The sequence below is a fragment of the Thyridium curvatum genome (genome assembly GCF_004353045.1).
Source record: "Thyridium curvatum strain D216 chromosome Unknown NODE_16_length_530760_cov_82.129700, whole genome shotgun sequence".
NCBI classification, from domain to species: domain Eukaryota; kingdom Fungi; phylum Ascomycota; class Sordariomycetes; order Thyridiales; family Thyridiaceae; genus Thyridium; species Thyridium curvatum.
In genome coordinates, this window is record NW_022156771.1 from 426953 (window position 1) to 446452 (window position 19500).

The 19500-nt window shown below is 56.1% G+C and overlaps 7 protein-coding genes across 7 annotated transcripts; 4 read left to right on the plus strand and 3 right to left on the minus strand.

Moving 5' to 3' along the window:
- Positions 1 to 75: 75 nt before the first annotated feature.
- E0L32_003668 (uncharacterized protein) lies at positions 76 to 2052 on the minus strand (the record flags this gene model as incomplete). Its single annotated transcript, XM_031137993.1, has 2 exons — positions 76 to 1265; positions 1941 to 2052. 2 exons carry the CDS (start codon positions 2050 to 2052, stop codon positions 76 to 78), a joined length of 1302 nt encoding a protein of 433 aa, XP_030998438.1.
- Positions 2053 to 2269: 217 nt separating this feature from the next.
- On the plus strand, positions 2270 to 3251 carry E0L32_003669 (uncharacterized protein; the record flags this gene model as incomplete). Its single annotated transcript, XM_031137994.1, has 3 exons — positions 2270 to 2627; positions 2711 to 2862; positions 2931 to 3251. The coding sequence occupies 3 exons, from the start codon at positions 2270 to 2272 to the stop codon at positions 3249 to 3251; spliced, it is 831 nt and encodes a 276-aa protein (XP_030998439.1).
- Positions 3252 to 3696: 445 nt separating this feature from the next.
- On the minus strand, positions 3697 to 4408 carry E0L32_003670 (uncharacterized protein; the record flags this gene model as incomplete). The annotated part of the gene is made up of 3 exons (XM_031137996.1): positions 3697 to 3770; positions 3864 to 4231; positions 4302 to 4408. The coding sequence occupies 3 exons, from the start codon at positions 4406 to 4408 to the stop codon at positions 3697 to 3699; spliced, it is 549 nt and encodes a 182-aa protein (XP_030998440.1).
- A 2739-nt stretch (positions 4409 to 7147) lies between these two features.
- Positions 7148 to 11065, plus strand: E0L32_003671 (uncharacterized protein; the record flags this gene model as incomplete). Its single annotated transcript, XM_031137997.1, has 9 exons — positions 7148 to 7392; positions 7473 to 7592; positions 7692 to 7889; positions 7953 to 8111; positions 8173 to 8355; positions 8428 to 8595; positions 9568 to 9824; positions 9939 to 10263; positions 10336 to 11065. 9 exons carry the CDS (start codon positions 7148 to 7150, stop codon positions 11063 to 11065), a joined length of 2385 nt encoding a protein of 794 aa, XP_030998441.1.
- Positions 11066 to 11550: 485 nt separating this feature from the next.
- E0L32_003672 (uncharacterized protein) lies at positions 11551 to 13036 on the minus strand (the record flags this gene model as incomplete). The annotated part of the gene is made up of 2 exons (XM_031137998.1): positions 11551 to 12489; positions 12557 to 13036. 2 exons carry the CDS (start codon positions 13034 to 13036, stop codon positions 11551 to 11553), a joined length of 1419 nt encoding a protein of 472 aa, XP_030998442.1.
- A 592-nt stretch (positions 13037 to 13628) lies between these two features.
- Positions 13629 to 15337, plus strand: E0L32_003673 (uncharacterized protein; the record flags this gene model as incomplete). The annotated part of the gene is made up of 2 exons (XM_031137999.1): positions 13629 to 13794; positions 13848 to 15337. The coding sequence occupies 2 exons, from the start codon at positions 13629 to 13631 to the stop codon at positions 15335 to 15337; spliced, it is 1656 nt and encodes a 551-aa protein (XP_030998443.1).
- Positions 15338 to 16395: 1058 nt separating this feature from the next.
- E0L32_003674 (uncharacterized protein) lies at positions 16396 to 18045 on the plus strand (the record flags this gene model as incomplete). Its single annotated transcript, XM_031138000.1, has 1 exon — positions 16396 to 18045. One exon carries the CDS (start codon positions 16396 to 16398, stop codon positions 18043 to 18045), a length of 1650 nt encoding a protein of 549 aa, XP_030998444.1.
- Positions 18046 to 19500: the final 1455 nt, after the last annotated feature.

A 19500-nucleotide genomic window follows, 5' to 3' on the forward strand; every position in this document is an offset into this window, starting at 1 on the left:
AATGCAATGGTTCTTCGAGACGTACACCTTCCTCTTCAATCATGCCGAGACATTCATCGTACCACACACACCCTCTCACAGTCGGCTCTTCACCGGCGGCGGCTGGGGGGTCTTCTCGGACACGACGGCGACGACAACGCAGATGTCATCCACCTTGCCCCCGTGCCACGTATCGAGCGGGTAGAACTTCTTGACCTCCTTGGCGAAGGGGCCGTCCAGCTTGGTCGATACGCTCGCCGCCTTGGCCGCGGCCGTGATCTCGGTGGCGATGCGGCTCTGCAACGTGCCCAGCGGACGCGCCTTGTGGCCATCCGCCGCAGCAGAAGCCGCAGCCTCGGTGCTGGTCAGAGGCTCGAGGTCGGGCGCGACCCTGATGCCGGCGTCGGTGTCGCGCCAGGCGCCGGTGCGGATCATGGCGCGGCTCACGATGCGCAGGATATCCTGGTTGAAGAGATTGTCCCACAGGCCGTCCGAGGCAAATACCAAGACGTCGCCGTGGCGCACACCGTGGTGGGTGACTTCGGCGTCTTTCGGGAGGTCGCTGAGCTGCGCGCCTCCAAAGGCAGCCATGCGAGCCATGACGCTCGGGGGGATCACGCTCAGCTGAAAGGGCGTGTTGAAGGCGTGGATCTGAGGGTCGGAAAAGGCGTGGACGGCATTGAGCCGCAGCTGGATGAAGCCGCTGTCGCCCAGGTTGGCAACCTCCAGCAGGCCGTCCGGGGTGAGTATGCCAACGATCGCGGTAGACCCGCCTGCCGGAATCGATCTATCCGAGCAGACAGTCTCATATCCTTTCTGCATCAGATTTCGCGCCGTAAGCGTTTGTCCCTGGCTGCCGGGTGCCCGGCCGTGATCGTAGGCCACCGACGCCATGTAATCGCAGAAGCTGTGCGAGAAGTCTGCCGGATCGACACCCGAGTCCATCCAACCGCCCACGCCGTCCGCTACGCCCAATGCGACGGCGCCGGTATCGCCAATGCGGCTGACGAAGAAGGCATCCTGTCCGCTTTCAGGGCGCAAGTGCTTCTTCCGCGTCTGTTGTAACCGATTGTACGGGTTGAAGTGGAAGACGTGCGTCGACGGGTCGTATGGATGGTCTTTCGCGATGTATGACGCTGCGATGTCGTATGAGAATTTGCTGCTGCTACTCGTCGCCGGCGAGGGAGCCGATGTACTACTGGAGGAGAGCCATCGTCGTCCGAGCTGCTGCTTGCTCGCGCCCAGGGGCATAGGCCGTAACGTTGTGGAAAAGCCGCCGAGTCGCGCTGAGCTTACTGTCAGCAATCGCAACATAGAAGCACCAGTGCATACAACACCGGATGGCGAAGGGAGGTACGGACGTCGCAGGGAGGATCGCGCTACTGATACTGCTGGACGCGCTGCCTGCGTGGCCATATCTCTCTCCCAGATGCTGTCAGACAAGGCCGAGCGATGCTGAAAGCTGGATGTGCGACGCCCTCCGAGAGGGTTCGCCTTTGGTGGATTATACCGAAAGTGCAGAGGCCAAAGGCATTTCAAACAATTTGGAACTGTGGGAGAGGCAATTCGGTCGATAGAGAATTATGAGACCAGATGGCAAAGCCAAGACGGCCAGAAAAGTTCGTCTGGGTCTTTCTTTTATTAGTGGAGATTCGTCCAGAGGCGCAATTCAATCGAATGTGTTGTTGTTCTTGGGACGAAAGTACAGTAAGCTTCTTCCAACTCAGTTACGCAGGTCGTCAAATTTCCGCTTTGAGCAGATGCACCCCACTACTGGAGCCAAAAATGCTGTTCGTCCGAACTTGGCAGGTAGCTGGTGTTCAATGTTGCTATTTCCTCGCTCGCTCGCTCGCAGGCTATTTCCCCGATAGTGTCGGATGATAAGGGACTGCCTCAATTTCGATGAGCGTCAGCTTCTCATCACGTGCAGAGTCCCACATCTCTGCACGTGATGCGCTTACCCCAGCCGAGAAGGTCGAGCATGGCGGGTGGCTCCGATTCGTTCCTGCTCTCGGGACTCTGGCAATTGTAAACCTCGAAGCTGTGATTGGTCCAGAGGGCTAGCGCACGCATCGCATGGAACTTTCATAACCGAGGTGTCCCGAGTGCAAAGTCAATGATGCACAACACACACCGTTGCCACCAACTCTTCCGCGAGACGTGAAGCCTCTCAACACTTCCAGGCATATTTCTTTCTTACCGTCGATTAATCGGTATCGACGAACAGAATTGAATTGGAAGGTCTTCGACGACTGGGAGGCTCCCGCTTACGCGCATCGCACCCGACACAATGGCTTCTCTCCGATCCACCTCCTCACGGCTTCTTGCCGCTGCTCGCCCATCCCTGAGCCTCCGGCCCGCGATGGGCGTTCGCTCAATGGCCTCCGTCAGCGAGCCAGCCCCGACTCCCGAGGCCAACATGAAGAGCTTCCAGATCTACAGGTGGAACCCTGACAAGCCGACCGAGAAGCCCAAGATGCAGACCTACACCCTCGACTTGAACAAGACCGGTCCCATGGTTCTCGATGCCCTCATCCGCATCAAGAACGAGCTCGACCCTACTCTGACCTTCCGAAGGAGTTGCCGAGAGGGTATCTGCGGTAGCTGTGCCATGAACATCAACGGCACCAACACCCTGGCCTGCCTGTGTACGTCGCTGCCCTCCAATTCCCGAAATGTCTCGTCGCGTACGGAATTGTCGTCGAGCACTCCCGCTAACAAACCCCCACAGGCAAGATTCCTAAGGAGACCAACGCCGACATGAAGATCTACCCCCTCCCCCACACCTACGTCGTCAAGGACTTGGTCCCCGACTTGACGCACTTCTACAAGCAGTACAAGTCTATCAAGCCCTACCTGCAGAGGGACACCCCCGCTCCGGATGTATGTGTTGCAGAAATCGAGAGATATGCTCTGTGGTAGCTTTGGACATATGCTGACTATTCCATTAGGGCAAGGAATACCGACAGACCAAGGAGGACCGAAAGAAGCTCGACGGCCTCTACGAGTGCATTCTCTGCGCCTGCTGCTCGACCTCGTGCCCATCTTACTGGTGGAACTCGGAGGAGTACCTCGGCCCTGCTATCCTGCTTCAGTCCTACCGCTGGCTCGCCGACTCTCGTGACGAGAGGACTGCTGAGCGCAAGAGCGCCCTGGAGAACTCGATGAGCCTGTACCGTTGCCACACCATTCTCAACTGCACGAGGACATGCCCCAAGGGCCTGAACCCCGGTCTCGCCATTGCCGAGATCAAGAAGTCGATGGCTTTCTAGATGTGGAAGTTAGACGCGAGGTGGCTGCTGGGGCTTTGTATTGGAATCGGAGATATTGGTTAGGAGATGAACGGAGGGTGGGGAAGTGCAAGAGACAACGATGTCGAGTCTCTTCGCACCTGTAAAACTGGGCTCTATCAAGGGTTTTACGCGCATGATCGGAGTTTACTTTGTGTCACAGTAACATCAATGCGAAAGCAGTATTTTTCTTAGTCAAGCCAATTCGACTTTTTTCCTGGCTCGGAACCGACGTGTTGGAAGTGAAGGGAAGTGTGGATTTGTTCAGCTAACTGCAATATAAATACATCCGACGAAATGGTTTCGGGAACCGCCGGCTGCATAACGAACAGACTCTCCGATTTTGAGAAAAGAAGCATACTGTGGACGAATGGACGGTCCAGTCATTCGCATCCGGCATGGCCGGTGCGGATGTTAACCTCGGCACTCATTGGCTGATGGTCATGGCACCCTCGTATACCAGGTCGATGGGCATGTAGTTCTGGGTCGTGATGCTGGAGCCTGGATAGTTTGGCGAATGTCAGTCGATTGTGTCTGGGTCCCACCAGAGTCGTGAAGGGGACGAAAAATTGGGGAGGGGAAAAGGGAACTTACCATCCAGCCAGGTGACCTTCCACTCGCCGCCCGCCTTGGCCGGGAAGACGACCCAGCGACCGCCCTTAGCGGTGTAGGACAGGCTGCCAAGGTTGGGCTCGCCCGGGTCGCCGGCGCTGTTCATGGCGAACGAGGTCCAGTCGGCGCCGGGGCTCGAGGCCGGGTTGGCGATGTCGTGCAGCTCCTTGACGCCCTCGCCGACGAGGCCCAGGGCGTGGTCGATGATGCCCGTCGGGTGCAGGTGCAGCTCGACGCAGCCCTTCTTGCTGCTCTCGCTGGCCGTGACGAAGAGCGTCTGCCGGCCGGGGAAGATGCCGACGACGTTGTCAAAGACGGAGAGGTACTTGCCGTCGAGCTGGGCGTCTTTTCTGGTCTTGGGTGTGAGCCCTATATCTCTCTCTCTCGGGGAGGGGAGGGGAGGTGGTTCTAACAACTTACGAGGATACACGCAGGGCGTAGAGGTTGTCGCTGGCTTTGGCGATGGGGCTGGCGATTGCCAGGGCAGCAGCCATGGATAGGCTGGCGATACTTGTGAGAAACTTCATTGTGACGATTTTGTGATGTGTGAGGGTTGCAAGTTCACAAGAGGATGGATCTCGGGAGCTTTGCAAGAGGTTGTTAAGTATTGAGAAAGGTCAAGCTTCGGTCAATGCCAATTGAATGGATCAGCTTATGTCGTGATCGTCAAGGTGATGATCATAAGGTAAGGGGCTCTCTTGCCGTGTCTCTGTGCGGCAGGTTGTGGCTTCCTCGTGGTCTTTAAATGTTTTTCCTGCTTTGGAGTCACGCCTTCTCGTTCCCTCCTTTACGATGGATTTGCAATTCTCGCCCCGAGCATCTGGGCTTGTGATCGATGGATCTTTTCACTCCTACTCCTTTTCCTGCATGCTGGTCCAATCTCCTTGTGTGCCCCCATCACCAGAGAGTTCTGGGGGGGGTATGATGAAATGTACGACATGGGGTGAGGGACCTGGCTGGAAACTGTGCCTCTGGCACGGATCAACAGTGTCTTTGCCTCGTCCTGTCTGCCTCGTTTTGGAAACACCTGGGAATGCATTTCTTGGGTTCTCCACCCTCGGGCAACCACTTCGACTTACAGAACCGTCGAGCAGCATCGCTGTGCAGCCAAAGTATGATTGTTGCACCCTCACGCCACGGTGGCCTGGCGCAGAAACACAAATTAAATGCAGGGCCAATATATCCAGACTACAGCCAAGCCAGCCAGCTCGATTGTATTCATCCGGACTTTGCCGCTTCTCGAACCGGCCTCCTAGACCCTGTGGATATGGTCCGTCGTCTGATTGTTTGTCCTCATCTCTCTTGGAATCCTCTTGAGACAAGGTTGTACAATATGCCGCCGATCGCTCATCTCAGTTAAGCTGACATGCAACAAGCAGGCCTCGACCCCCGTCGCAGCCCCCGCAAGATATGCAACCGTATGTACAATACAACGGCTGTTCTTTCCACCAGCTAAATTTAGCAGTCCACCAAGGAAAAGCAATAAACCTTCTTTCTGGTCCTGGCAGACGGAAGATAGACATTACTGGAAAATCCGACCAACCTAATATAAAAAGGCGAAAACTCTGATGGTTGCAAACCCGAATCAAACCCCAGGTTTCAAAAGAGAAGAGGCATTACTACCGCTTGGCAGGCAAGCCTCCCACGCATGGGTCGATAGAAAACGGTCACCAACGGCTCGAGACGGCATAGCTTCCCACCACGCCATACCAGGGACATCATGTCGATATGCGTACGATATCTGCAGCCCGACGGGCCATGCGAAAGTCAGAATAGTCTACGGAAGTTCGTTAGGAGCTACCTCCTTGTTAACAATGTAGGTACTTGCTCTGGGACTTAGAAGGGCTTTCCTACTACCTAAAATCGATGGGTTTGATGGATAGCCAAGTACTTCTCTTCGGAGCCTGTCAACTTATCTGATCATCACTTGCGGGCGACGTCGCGAAATCCCGTTCGTGATCGGGAAATATCTATTTTCGAACAGCAGCCACGCGGGAACTAAGCAAGGGACCCGGCAGGGCCAGAAGATGCAAGTGATTTATCCAAACTTTAACCTCCTTCGAGAATGTGACTTCGGTGAGGAAAGAGGGCAGCTACTAACATCATATCTTTCCTCCTTCGAGATGGAGAGCCTGCACACAAGTGTAAGAAAAAAGCAAATCGTCTCGTCGGCATCAGCCCCCAGACGATACACACACTGCATTGTCCCGCCTGGTGTCGTTCTCGGTCGTATGTTGTATGATTCCAAATGTCTCGGTTGACGTAGTGCAGGCCTCGTGGGATCTCTACCTTTACCGCTCTCGTTGAAGGGACTTACTATGGGAGACTTGAGATACAAGAGATGCTATGTCGAGGCTCGCTGGCTTACTTGCCGGTCTGCCGGACCATTTGGCCCCCAAGCTTCCAGCTTGACTGCAGCCAACTGCAAGGAACGGAGACCAGGAATTCCCCGGCTGCATGCTTTGGTTCTCGGCGCCCTCTTCCGTCCCTAGCCCAGTGCCCCCGCCAGAACTGCCTTCGCGACTTGCATCTTAATCCGGATATGTCGGGCAGCTCTCGCTGACGTTGTCAGTTATGGCACTAGGTAGTTCTGGGTCGAGCAGCTGCTGATCCCCTTGAGTTTATTTCACAATTCCCGAATCATAGCCCTATGGTGAGCCTGGATGACCCCATCCGCCCCATCGAGCATGTCCGCGGAATGGGAGGCGGGTGCCAAGGCTCTGCTCGCGGGGCACCTCTGGGAAATGATCTACCATTTACCCTCCTGCTTCTCGTTAACACCCGTCTTGGCTGCCATCATCCTGAACCACAGCTCAGGTCAGCTTGCGGAGGAATACGAGGTTTGCGGGAGGCATCTGCGCAAAGTGCTGGAAATTTGGTAAAAAGAAACATCAGGGATGCGCCCTAGATTGCCTAGTCGAGGCGTTTGCGCATTCGTTGCCAGGGCTGCACCGTGCGTTGCAGGCCCAAGCTGGCCCATTGTATTACAGTGGCTTCTCGGCAGCTCGCTTGCTGAGTGGCTGGCAGAGCGAGAGGCCATGGGACAGACACGAGGGACTGATCGTCAGTTGTCTCTTCCTTCCAGGTGAGCTAGATTGCCCGCAGAAGTGGCTTGCCGGTCATACTCGAGCGGTCTGCCAGCTTACCCGAATATCGTGTCACGGCACTAGCCCTTGCAAACAAGTGGAGGAGGAAGAGGAGGAGGAGGAGGAGGAGGGAACGGCTCGCAATCTCTGGAAGCGAGTTTGTATATATAAATGCTCATGATGTCCTTCATCTCCCAAGTACCGGGAAAGGACCAGCCTGCTAGTGTTGCCGCGCTCGTTTATTCAAACACAAAGACCCACTGTGTTGATTCCATGTTTCCAGGCAAGATGGTCATTGTAAATTCGAAAGTTATTTTGCCCCTTGCGGGACTCCTTGCCGTTGCCGCTGCGGAGCCGCAGTATGGCTGCAAACCGCAGACTATCTGTGTTGATGCCATCAACAAATGCGGCGTCAAGTACGGAGGGTACGTGGGCTTGCATTGTGTTCTCACTTAGGGGAATGGCCTTGGCGTATAGTTCTTAACTGACACAAAAACATTGTTAGATGTTACAATGTCTGTGACAATGCTGCCAAACCGAAGCCGCCGCCATGCTCGTCGGATGACTGCCAGAGCCGTACCGTTTGCGCCGATATGACCAACTCTTGCGGACAGCTCTGGGGAACGTAAGTCCTCTGTGTTTTCTCCAGTCACGAGGCTCTTGTTCGACCACTACGTTTCAAGCAAACACTCGCTCGCTGTGCGCAGACTGACAAGTCCAAAAGATGCTTCGCCGACTGCAAACCGTGGCCGTCAATGACTCCACCGCCGTGCGAACCCTCGGTCACTGACAAGCCGCCCATCACGACCGTGTCGACTATCACGTTCTCCACGGTCTCGCCCGGCAGTGCGTCTAGCGATGACTGCTCCACTAGGACTGTCTGCGCAGACTACATCAACGACTGCGGCCAGATGTACGGGGGGTAAGTCTCTTTCTTTTCCCAGGCTTTTTGGGCAGATCGTGTATGTTGACACAAGGACGATAGGTGCTTCCCTGACTGCAAGCCATGGCCCACGTTCACGCCACCGCCTTGCACTTCCACGTCGACAGCGACCCCGAGCACGCCGACTCCGGTGACCGACGATTGCTCGACCAGAACGGTCTGCGCTGACTACGTCAACGAGTGTGGCCAGATGTATGGAGGGTAAGTCTTGCCTGCCGTCAGGCCAGTCTTGGGGTCAAGCGGAAGCTAACAAAAGGCCCAGATGCTTCCCTGACTGCAAGCCATGGCCCACGTTTACGCCGCCGCCGTGCACGAAGACCAGCAAGACCAAGAAGAGCAGGACCAAGAAGCCAAAGACCACGCCAAGCCCGACGACGACGGATGACTGCTCGACCAGGACAGTCTGTGCCGACTATGTCAACGAGTGCGGCCAGTGGTACGGAGGGTAAGGGCCTGCCGCTCAAGTCCCATTGGGTTGACCGAGAAGAAAAAGAAAAAGCTAATGCAGCAACTGCAGATGTTTCCCTGACTGCAAGCCGTGGCCGACCTTCACACCGCCGCCATGTACTCTCACAACGACCACGACGCCGCCAGTAGTCACCCCACCGCCGGAGACGACGAGCTGCACGGCGACCGACACGGTCTGCGTTGACAGCATCAATGCATGCGGCCAGACCTATGGAGGGTAAGTCTGAGAACACGAGATTTCGCGTCTATTTTCTTTTGATTTGATTCTCCACCGACGATGCAACTTCGAATGAGGAGCCGCAATCTGCTGCAGTCTGAATGACCGGGCAGAGCCGGAGCGGAATGTGGCCAGTCACGGCCCAAGACGACGCCGAGAGGTCGGAAGCGGCTGAAACGTCTTGCGTACCACAGGGCTGAGCACAGCATATGAAAGACCGGACCACTCTCGCTGCGGGGGAAGGTTGCATGAGACATGCAGGTCACCAGTGTAGCTGAGCTCGCCCGTGTACCTACTGATGCGAACGGGGCCGTTTTGAATGTGCCGCTGGTGAGCTGATCCATGGCTGACACTTGTCGACACAACAGATGCTTCCCGAACTGCAAGCCGTGGCCGACCTTTACACCGCCGCCTTGCCCCAAGGAGACCTATGCCTAGATAGCTCCTCTTACTTCTGGTCATGCTTTTTGGGAAAACCTTTTCTTTTTGGGACGCATTGCTGAGGGGTCCGGGGGTTCAGGTTGGATAGGGATGCGAAGAGGGAGAAATTGAGGTTGATTTTGACAATGGACAGGCGTACCTAGCCACACACCCAAAAGCGGAAGGCGGCCAAGATTTGTAGCCAATCATACCCTCATAAAATACCTTAAAGGTCGACGGAGACCCACCTAGATCGATAAGACTCACAAGTGAGATCCCAAGGTTGAATTTCACACACAGACTCGTGTTGAGAGTCCATGTTGAAGCATCTCATACATGATGGTCCCGATACCATAACCAAAAGAACTAGAGTTCAGGAAGGGGTCATTGTACGCCATGGATTTCCAAACCGTTCAGTATGTTCATCCAAAACCTGGCAGTCCTCGCAGAGATTCCCCGCCAAGTCTTCGACAATCTCTTTCATATCTCAGGACGAAGTGTCGGAAAAAAGACTTCTTAAAGATGGGTTATTTTGTCTGACCGGTTATTTAGTCCCCTAAAGATCTTCGATCTGGCAAAGAAGCAGGGCAAGTTTGTCTATGCCTCGGCACCCATGGTTCGGTATAGCAAGGTATATCGCCCATTTCTTTCTTACAATTTCATTGTACATGGGACTGACTTTCTTGTGCCACTTGGCCTCCCTCAGCTTGCTTTTCGTCAAACGGCCTACGAGTATGGGACCGACCTCTGCTGGACTCCGATGATTCTCGCCAAGGAGTTCAACCGGAACCAATTCGCCCGCGACAGTGGTAAGCATGCATACGAGCCGCCCGTCCCCGCAGTCCAGACCCATACAAAAGCCACACGAGGCAAGGAGGCCCAAGTATCGCTGACCATGTGAATGTCGTGATACCGAAAAACAGATCTCACCCTGTCGACCTCGGGACCCCAGCCGCCTACCATTGTGCAGTTTGGCGCCAACCGGCCGCTCGAGTTCGCCCGGGCGTCCTCGCTGGCCGCGCCCTTCGTGAGCGGCGTCGACCTGAACTGCGGCTGCCCCCAGGGGTGGGCGTGCGCGGAGACGCTGGGAGCGGCGCTCATGGAGCAGCGGGAGCTGGTGCGAGACATGGTCGTCGAGGCGAGGCGGCGCCTGCGCGAAGACGGGTGGGACGTGGGAATGGAGGCCGACATGCACAGCGACAAGGGCAGGAGCGTCAGTGTCAAGATACGGGTGCACAAAGACCTCAGGTGAGTAGGCCGTCTTTTTCTGAGCCCTGTTTGTCTGGCTCGAAGTGAGTGCTTATTTACTCTCTCGTATAGGAAAACGATAGACTTTATCGATACCGTGCTAGGGCATGACCAACAACGGCAAATCGATTTTCTCACGATTCACCCTCGTACGAGGTACACGCCTTCGCGAGAAGCCATCAGCGTTGAGGCGCTGGAGCTGCTAACCTCCAAGTATGGAGACCGGGTGCCGATTCTCGTGTCCGGCGATGTGTTTACGCTGAACACACTGCCCTACACATCGCCGCTTTTGAACCGCAGCAAGGACGGGTCAGCAGGACTCGTCAGAGCGTGGGAACCGCCGACCAATGGCCATGCTACACCGAAACTTGAAGAGCTTCCAGACGAGCCCATCCCCTGGAAGCATCAGACACCGCCGCCAGCAACAACCCCTCCGGTCCTCCCGCACCTCCCCAAGCTAGCAGGCCTGATGTCTGCACGCGCCATCCTAGCCAACCCGGCCCTGTATGCCGGCCACGACACATGCCCCTGGGAAGCCGTCGAGCTGTTCATGAACAAGGCGGCCAGGGCGCCGCTGCACCTGAAGCTGGTGCTGCACCACCTGACGGAGATGTGCGGCCCGGGCATGGGCTCCGACAAGCGCTCGCTGCTCAGCAAGAAGGAGAGGATCGACATGCTCGAGTGCCGGAATATGTGTGACCTGATCGATTTCCTAGACGACAAGATGAGCATACAAATGCCAGACCGGAAGGAAGGCATGCGGAGGATAGGGAACAGGCCCGAGGACACGGAGAAGGGCTGATAAGAGATCGCATGACACAAAACCGAAGAATAATGCAAAAACTCTCATAAAAGTCAATACTAATTTGTCTTGAGGGCGAGTGACCCTCGGGTATGTATGTATGCATTCGCCCCTGACAATGCGCTGTGTAGGATAATCGTACACATGTGACTCGCTGATGAGGTAGGGTCTCGCCCAAACCTCTCTCAATCACGACCTTGAAACAGGCTCTCGTCCTGTGAGAATCTACTGTGACCTGATAGGTCTATTCCTCCCACCGTGATTCCATCATATGAACTGAGCCAAAGCTCTTTGAACTGATCCTACTGCAAAAGGGGAAAGGGTAATCGGAACCGTCCCCATATTGATGCTCTCTGTGAACCATCATGTCCGCAGTTAAAACTCCAACTCCTCAAATACACCGACATCCTTGACATCTTGAAAGCGACGGCGGCCGCGACCAAGAGACTTTAATAACGAGAAAACGCCTGGAACATACTTTCCCACTAGTCGTCGTCCCTCACTTCTCCCTCGTCAGACTCGGACTGCCGGCGGCTGCGCTTCTGGTGCCTTTCGGCGTCGTCAGAGTCTGGCTCGACGCTCTTGCGCTTAACGCCGGGCGACAGCATGGCGGCCTTACCGTTGGGCCTGCCCCGGTGGTGATCCAGATCGTTGGCGGCGACCTTAAGCGCCACGTCCGAGTCCCCCTGGCTCTGCTGCAGCATGTCCGGGTCGAACTGGGAGGCCGGAGCGTCGGAGTCCTTATCGCCGTCTCTCGGCCTCCTCCCGGACTCCACCGGGCTGGCGGTGCCCCTGTCGTTGCTGGGTAGAGGCGTGCCGTTGTTACTCGAGCCCGCGTCCGTCTGGCTCACGTCGCCGCGTCTCCTGGTGTCCTCCAGGCTGAACTTGGGCGACCCTTGGTAGCTCGTGTTCTGTTTCTTAAGCGGGTTCTCGATGTAGAATGCCTCCATCACGTCGATCGCGCGGGCGACCTTATCCTCGTCGGCGCGGAGGAACTTCCACCATGGCTCGTCGCCCGAGTCGGCGATCTTTTCGCCGGTCAGCGTGCTGGCGAAGAATATGGAGGCGATGGCGATGTCCCGGGCGTCCATGAGGAGCGGCAGTACGGTCAGGGCCGCATCGTTGCAGAAAGTCCACCCGGCGGCCCTGATGCGCTTGGAGTTCAGCAGGTTCAGCCTATTGAGCTGATTCCACAGCTGCTCGTAGGGATTCGTGACCATGAGATCGAAGGTGAGGACCTCGAGCATCAGCTCCTCGTACATGAGGATGCTGTCACGCCATCGCCAATACTCTTTGCTCTGCTCGTCGATGATCAACTTCGGGTTCTTCTGCGCTACCTTTGCGACAGCGATGATGATGTTTTTCGTCTTGAAGCAGTTCTCCTCGGTCTTGTTTGCGAGAAACAGGGCGGTGGCAGCAATATTCTGGATTTGATCACAGGGTCAGCGCATGATACTCGCGAACTTATTGGCAAGGAGGCGCAGTCCTTACGTAGTGATGTATGCCCCCCTTCTCCTCCACCATACTGTAGCGCATGTAGAACCGGTGGAAGAAGACGCTAGCAACGAAGAGGGTGACAGAAGGGAGGGCATGCGGCTCGATGATGATGCCGGCTTGGTAGATGAAGTTAACACCCTTTGCCCTTCTGATCTTCTCCTCTGCCGGCGAGAGCCCATCGATGATGCTCGGGGAGCTGAGCACCTCGTCTGGAGTGTAGAGCCATTGACTGGCCGGTGTCCGCGCGGGTGTCCGCGGCGCAGATGGCGCCGGTGAGGGAGGATTCCTTCTCGACTGCGGTCTCGGTGGCGATGTTCTTGAGCTGAGGGAAGGAGGGGAGGGGACTGCCGGGGGCACGTCGCGCCGCCGTGACGGCGATCTGGACTGGCGGTCATCGCGCTGCGGGGGTCTGGAAGGTATTGATGGAGGCTGATAGCCTTCCCGGGCCGGGCGATACTTGTCGATGCTCGCCATCTCTGCAGACCATCCAGGGTTCGGTGAAAGCGACAGAAGGGGCCGGAGGGAGTAACGATAGTATAGTCTCGCCAAATATCTGTCAGGGTGACAAAGAATATGTGATGCGCATTTGATGGGCTCTGAGCGGTAGCGCCGCCTTTGAGAAACACGGCCGGGCTGAGCGCAGGGGTGGGCAAATCTGGGGTGAATTTATTCCTTGGTCGTTATCGATTCTATCAGCCATGGAGTGAGCAAACGGAATGCGTGGGGCCATCTGGAACGCCCTTTGGCCCTTTGTGCATCTCCCTCTTGTCCTGATTGGCTTGGTGCGGTCATAAGTTTTCTCTCTTTTCCGAGTATTCTCGTGTCGCTAGACCGGGGGTTTTCGAGGGAGAAATCTGAGCCAGTACTTGGAGGCGCTAGGCCATTTATATCCTCATCTTCGACTGCCTCAAACAAAAAAGCTTAGGTCGCATAAAGCTCTAGATTGTATGCGACAACATATATCTTCACTAACGACAGCCAGCTTACAATCCTTTCGCATCTTCTTCGTAAGCTCTGCCAGAAGTCCCGGCCATCATATCAGGCTTTTCTGCCATAAATCGCCAAGATGATGCACCCGTCGCGTCAGGCGTACGTGGAGGAGGCTGAATCCGAGGTAAGGCTTCCTCCCCAACATCACCTCCCCGAGGCTTCAGGGCAGCTCAAAAGGACAGCTTCTAACCTAGCACCTCCTTCTATTCTACAGGACAGGGGTATCGATCTAGCAGATCTTCGTAAGTTCAGAGCACCCCGTCTTTTGCAGCAGATCACTGATGAGAGCCCCTAGCCACCGACCGTGACTATGACATCCCTTCTACGGCCACAGGCGTTGCTCCGGAAAAGGCGTCGGCGATACTCGCGCAGTTCGAACGCAAGCGCTTGGCAGCTTCTATCATTGTTCCAACAGACGATGGCAAAGTTCGCGCCAAGCTACGAGAACTCGGGGAGCCGATCACGCTGTTTGGCGAAGATGTCGCAGACCGACGCTCTCGATTGCGCGAGCTGCTTACGGTCCAGGCAGAGCAAGGCACCCTCGAGAAGCCAGACGTTGACATGGAGGATGCAGGAGAGGCGGAGGAACAGGAGGAGCAGGAGGAGGAATTCTACACAACCGGCGGCCAGCAACTGCTTGAGGCACGGATAGACATCGCGAAATACTCCCTGCCGCGGGCGAAGCAAAGGGTCTCGTTCCAAAAGGCCGAGTCGAAGATTCCCTTGCGAACACACGTCAAATTCCGGAAACACATCAAGGAACGACTACAGGGGTTCGAGCTGCAGGCCAGTCAGCCGATAGGCGAACGCAACATCAGTATGACGAGGATCTCGCCCAATGGCGAGATGGTGGCGGTAGGGAACTTTGGAGGCACCTTGTCCCTGGTCGGGGTACCCAACCTGGAGACGATCAAGACGTTCCGCGGCCACACCCAAAAGATCAGTGGCATCTCCTGGTTTCCAGGGTCAACCTTGCCAGACTCCAATGTCTCCTCCGAGGCTGTAAACCTGGCCTCTGGAGGTGCGGAGGGCAATATTCATCTATGGTCTCTCACCCAGGAAACCCCGCTATCAACTCTTTCGGGCCACAGCCAGCGAGTTTGCCGGGTGGAATTCCACCCCTCTGGCAAATACCTTGCCTCGGCCTCCGATGACACGTCGTGGAGGCTTTGGGACGTGGAGACAACCTCTGAGCTCTTGTTGCAAGAGGGCCATTCCCGCGGTGTTTACGCTGTCAGCTTCAATACGGACGGCGCGTTGCTTGCTAGCGCCGGGACGGACAGCATCGGGCGGATCTGGGATCTACGCACAGGGCGGACTGTCATGATCCTTGACGGGCACATGGACGGACACATCAAACCGATTTACGCCTTGGATTGGGGCTCTGATGGGCACCGAGTTCTGAGTGGGTCGGCAGATGGTTGGGTCAAGTGCTGGGATGTCCGGAAGGTCCAGCGCGGCGGTGGTGTTGGTGCACATAGCAGCACCGTATCAGACCTGAGATGGTACAAGGGGCTCGACGACCCTCTCCTGGGCACGGCGCCCGGCGTGGACGACAAGGGAGTACAGCAACCGAAAAAGGCGTCGACATTCTTCGTGTCGAGTGGGTTTGACCAGAAGGTCAACATTTACTCGGCGGATGACTGGTCGCTGGTCCAGTCTCTGAGTGGCCACACCGCCCCAGTCAGCAGTGTCGATGTGAGTCGTGACGGCAGGTGGATTGTCAGCGGTGGTCACGACAAGACTGTCAAGCTCTGGGGCCGTGATGACGGTGAGCCGTTCTAAGGATTGTGCTACGAGTAGTGTATAGTATGAGGAATAGACCTGATGATACCCTTCAACTTTGCAACCCCGGCTAGCGATTTACGGTTTGATCTTCCATACTTAGTATCGTGAAATGGCGTCCAATACTAACCAGGATGCCAAACATGAGAAGAAAAGAAAAGGTATAAGAAGGATTTCTAATTATCGTCAATCTGCTCAGGAATGAGAGACGGACGGGACACAGATGAATTTGCACATGGTAATTAAGCGTGAACCATGCGGGCAGCGTGGTATTTTGCGGGTTCGCGAATCACAGAGCCGTACATTTCCCCCGCATTGTCCCGATCCAGACTTACCCGACTCAGTTCAGCGGATGCATGATCGACGCTTAGCAACCACTAACGGGGGGCCTGAGGGCGCTGACGCTTTCGGACAGGGGACCAATCTCAGCGCTCGAGGTTACCACAGGCTCGCTAAACTTTTCTTTCCAGGGCGCGCGCCCAGGGCTAGTGACAGGCTGTGGGCTGATGATGAAAGTGGTGTGGAGGTGCCCGAGAAAAAAAGTACGGAGGTGGGCGCCAAGGCAGTCAAGGCCCAATGAGAAAGGTTTTTTACTTTTTTAAGCCTGCACCGCCCAGCCAGCCAAGTTTCCTTCGTGAGAGCATTTCCCTCCTCCTTTCTCCCTTTCTCACGTAAAGGTTGAACCTTTTCTCAGATCACCGCTAAACGCACGACGACTGCGCACTCCGTTGATATACCGAAACCTACCAACATCCTCATCCTGGCACAAATGCATATGAACCCAATCGACCTCGTCTCCCACTCGTTCTTCAAGTACCAGATGCGTGTATCCGGCCCCAAGCGACACCTACGAGATTCCCTGTCTGAGATCCGCTGTGACGCTCAGCGACGACGCGGCGAGCCTTGAACGACTCGCTTCGTCGTGCGGCGAGAGGCTCGGTCCTCCGCCAGATTGAGAAAAGAAGCCATCCAAGCCGTTGAACGCAGCCTCCGTTCGCGCATCTTACCACACATGAAGTCGTAATTTAATACCGACATAATCACTCAACACCCACACCATGATAAACGCAGCGATCACCGCACGCACCACCGTGCGCGGGTTCCAGGGGACTCCCGTCACTTCCGGCGACGAGGATAGCGACCACGGCGTTCCCGCTACACCTTCACCCCATCACCAGAGCGCCCGTCGAGGCCGCAAGAAGCGACCTACTATTCTTGACGACGTCGTGAGCGCCAATTGCAGCCCGGTCCTCAAAGCCGCCCCGTCCCCCGCCGGCGTGAGTGGCATTGCCAAGCTACGTCTGCAGCTGGACCCTCTCAGTCTGGACACTGCCTCTTCCTCCAGGGCCAGTTCCATGACCCGTGTCGATAGTCGCCAGTCGGTTGCATCGCATTCGGGCCAGGTTCCCAACGACAGCCGCGCGAGCACCATCACCAGCAATGCGGCCAGCAGCCGGGGTCGGGCGGCCAGCAGCAACACTAGTGGTGATGACACTAGTTCTGAGGCTACAACTCACTACGAGATCAACCTGGAGAACGATTTCGTGAGTGAGAGTGTCCGAGACCGTGGCTTGGGTGTGGGTGGGACTCTGCTAGCCGATGCAGTCGAGGGCGGACTCGTTCGCCAGTCACGCAAGATGACAGCCGACGATTTTGAGCCCCTCCGATGCCTGGGCAAGGGCACGTATGGCACTGTGCTCCTGGTCAAGCAGCACCGAACGGGCAGGCTCTACGCGCAGAAGCAGTTTAAGAAGGCTTCGCTCGTGGTGCAAAAGAAGCTCGTCGAGCAGACCAAGACGGAACGTCAAATTCTCGAGTCGGTGAATAGGCATCCCTTCGTGGTCAAGCTATTCTACGCTTTCCAGGACCAGGAGAAGCTGTACCTCATCCTGGAATACGGCCAGGGCGGCGAGCTATTCACTCACCTCAGCACGGAGAAGATGTTTTCCGAGCCTACGGCTGCCTTCTACATGGCCGAGATGATTCTCGCCTTGTCTCACCTGCACGATACCCTCGGTGTGGTCTACCGTGATCTCAAGCCTGAGAATTGCCTGCTTGATGCGGAGGGCCATCTGCTGCTCACCGACTTTGGCCTCTCCAAGGTTGCCATCGACTCTTCCGACTCGTGCAACTCGATGCTTGGGACCGTCGAGTACATGGCTCCCGAGGTCATCCAGGGACAGAAGTACGGCAAGGCGGTCGACTGGTGGTCGCTCGGGGCCCTGGGCTACGACCTGATGACGGGGAACCCGCCTTTCCGGGGCGGCAACCGCGCCAAGATCCAGGAGAACATCCTGAAGCAGAAGCTGGTGATGCCGTACTTCCTCGGCCCCGACGCCAAGGACCTCCTGACGCGCCTGCTGAAGAAGGACCCCAAGAAGCGCCTCGGGGCCAACATGCCGAGGGACCTGGAGATCATCAAGAAGCACCGCTTCTTCCGCAAGGTCGACTGGAAGAAGATGGCGGCCCGGGAGGTCGAGCCGCCGATCCAGCCCATGATCACCGACCCGGAGCTGGCCGAGAACTTCGCGCCCGAGTTCACCGAGCTGTCGCTCAGCCCCGTGGTGACCTCGGCGAGGGACGACCTGTGGAGCGGCGTTTCTGCCATGGACAGCGGCGCTAAGGACGAGCTGTTTGGCGGGTTCAGCTTCGTCGCCTCCAACAGCCTTCTCGAGAGCGATGGCTTCCGCTTTGCTACGGCGGTCTAGGGTTCGAGTCGTGGCAATGCAGTGCGGGTGTGAGGGCTGGAAGGATGGGCATTTGGAGATGCATGGGAGTCGCGAGCTGTTGAAATTCCTTATGACCTTCAATTCCGGTTCAAGCTGTCGGGCAAGTGCCTTCAGCACCCACGCTAGACCTACTCGTCATCACGTCCTATTGATCGTATCATGGGTACGGAGCGTTATCTGCTTTTGGCAGCATAGGGGGGGGCCACAGACTCTAGAGCGCAAAAGCTTAGCATTCCTGATGTACAAGTAACACACGGGCTCATACGTCGTAGAAAGACATAGACGGATAAATTATGCCAACAGGTATCTTTATGGGATGGATCATGAACTGTCGACTTTGACGCGTGCGGCTCAATTGTTGCGCCGAACCGGGCAGATGTCGTTGGCAAAAGTGACGCTATAAAGCAAGCTATCGCGGCTCCAGTCAGCCACTATAAAGAGACCCAGTCGAGCCGGTTCAGTGCCACGTGGGGTGCTGATGTCAAGGGATTGAGGCTGTGTTTACAAGTACTTGTAGTAAAGCAAGTAGGATCGCGAAACGGGGTGCCTCAATCAGACTGCTTTCCAACTGTCTCCGACGGATGAGTTGTTGGGGCTTTTGCCTCGGGTCCCTCTTTGTGTCGGGTAACGTACCTAATGTCCAGGTTCTGGAATCCCGTGGGTCATGGCAACTTCCGCAGAACATTGCTCTGATCCCTGCTCTGCCTTCTAGGTACTGTCTCGAGTTAAATCTTAACCTGACAGTCGGGCTACAGTTTGTTTGTTTGCGGGCAGGCAGGCGGTGGATCCAGTTCGGTATTGCGTCGCTCCTTGAGCTGCCCGAGGCGGGCAGTCCGGTATTGAAGTCGGCAGTCAGTCCCCCTGTATGTACGACGGGGCCCAACCATCGTCATCAGATTTATCTTCTTTCTCGCCAAGACATGCCCGCAGGGGCAAATGAGACAGCGCGGAACGCGTGTCAGCTGCAATAGTTGCTGCGAAATACATAGGCCGAGATTGGCAGAGAGAGACAAAAAGAGAAACAGGCCCAGGTAACTGATCGTCGGTCCGGCTTGTCTTTGTCTCGGGGTTGAGGAGGAGAGATGGAAAGGCTCGGCGCACCGTTACGGGGGTTGGGAAGTGACAGGGCATGCTCTGTCAACACTGACTAACGCGGGCACTCACTCGAACTCGAACGGCTTGGCTGCTGCCTGGCGCAGAGAGCTTCTCTTTTCCCTTGCCCTACCGGTACTAACGAAACTAACTAAAACTCGATTCCCGGAGGAATGTACCAGGTAGTTAGGTAGGTAGTTCATAGTTAGTTAGTTGGTATCTTCCGTTCTGCGAGCCGCGGGCAAAGCATCTGCATACCCGTCCTGGGCACGGGCTGTGTCGATACGTCCCTGGGAAAGGCAAAGATAACAAAGTGATTGCGTGTACACGTCTTGGCTCTTG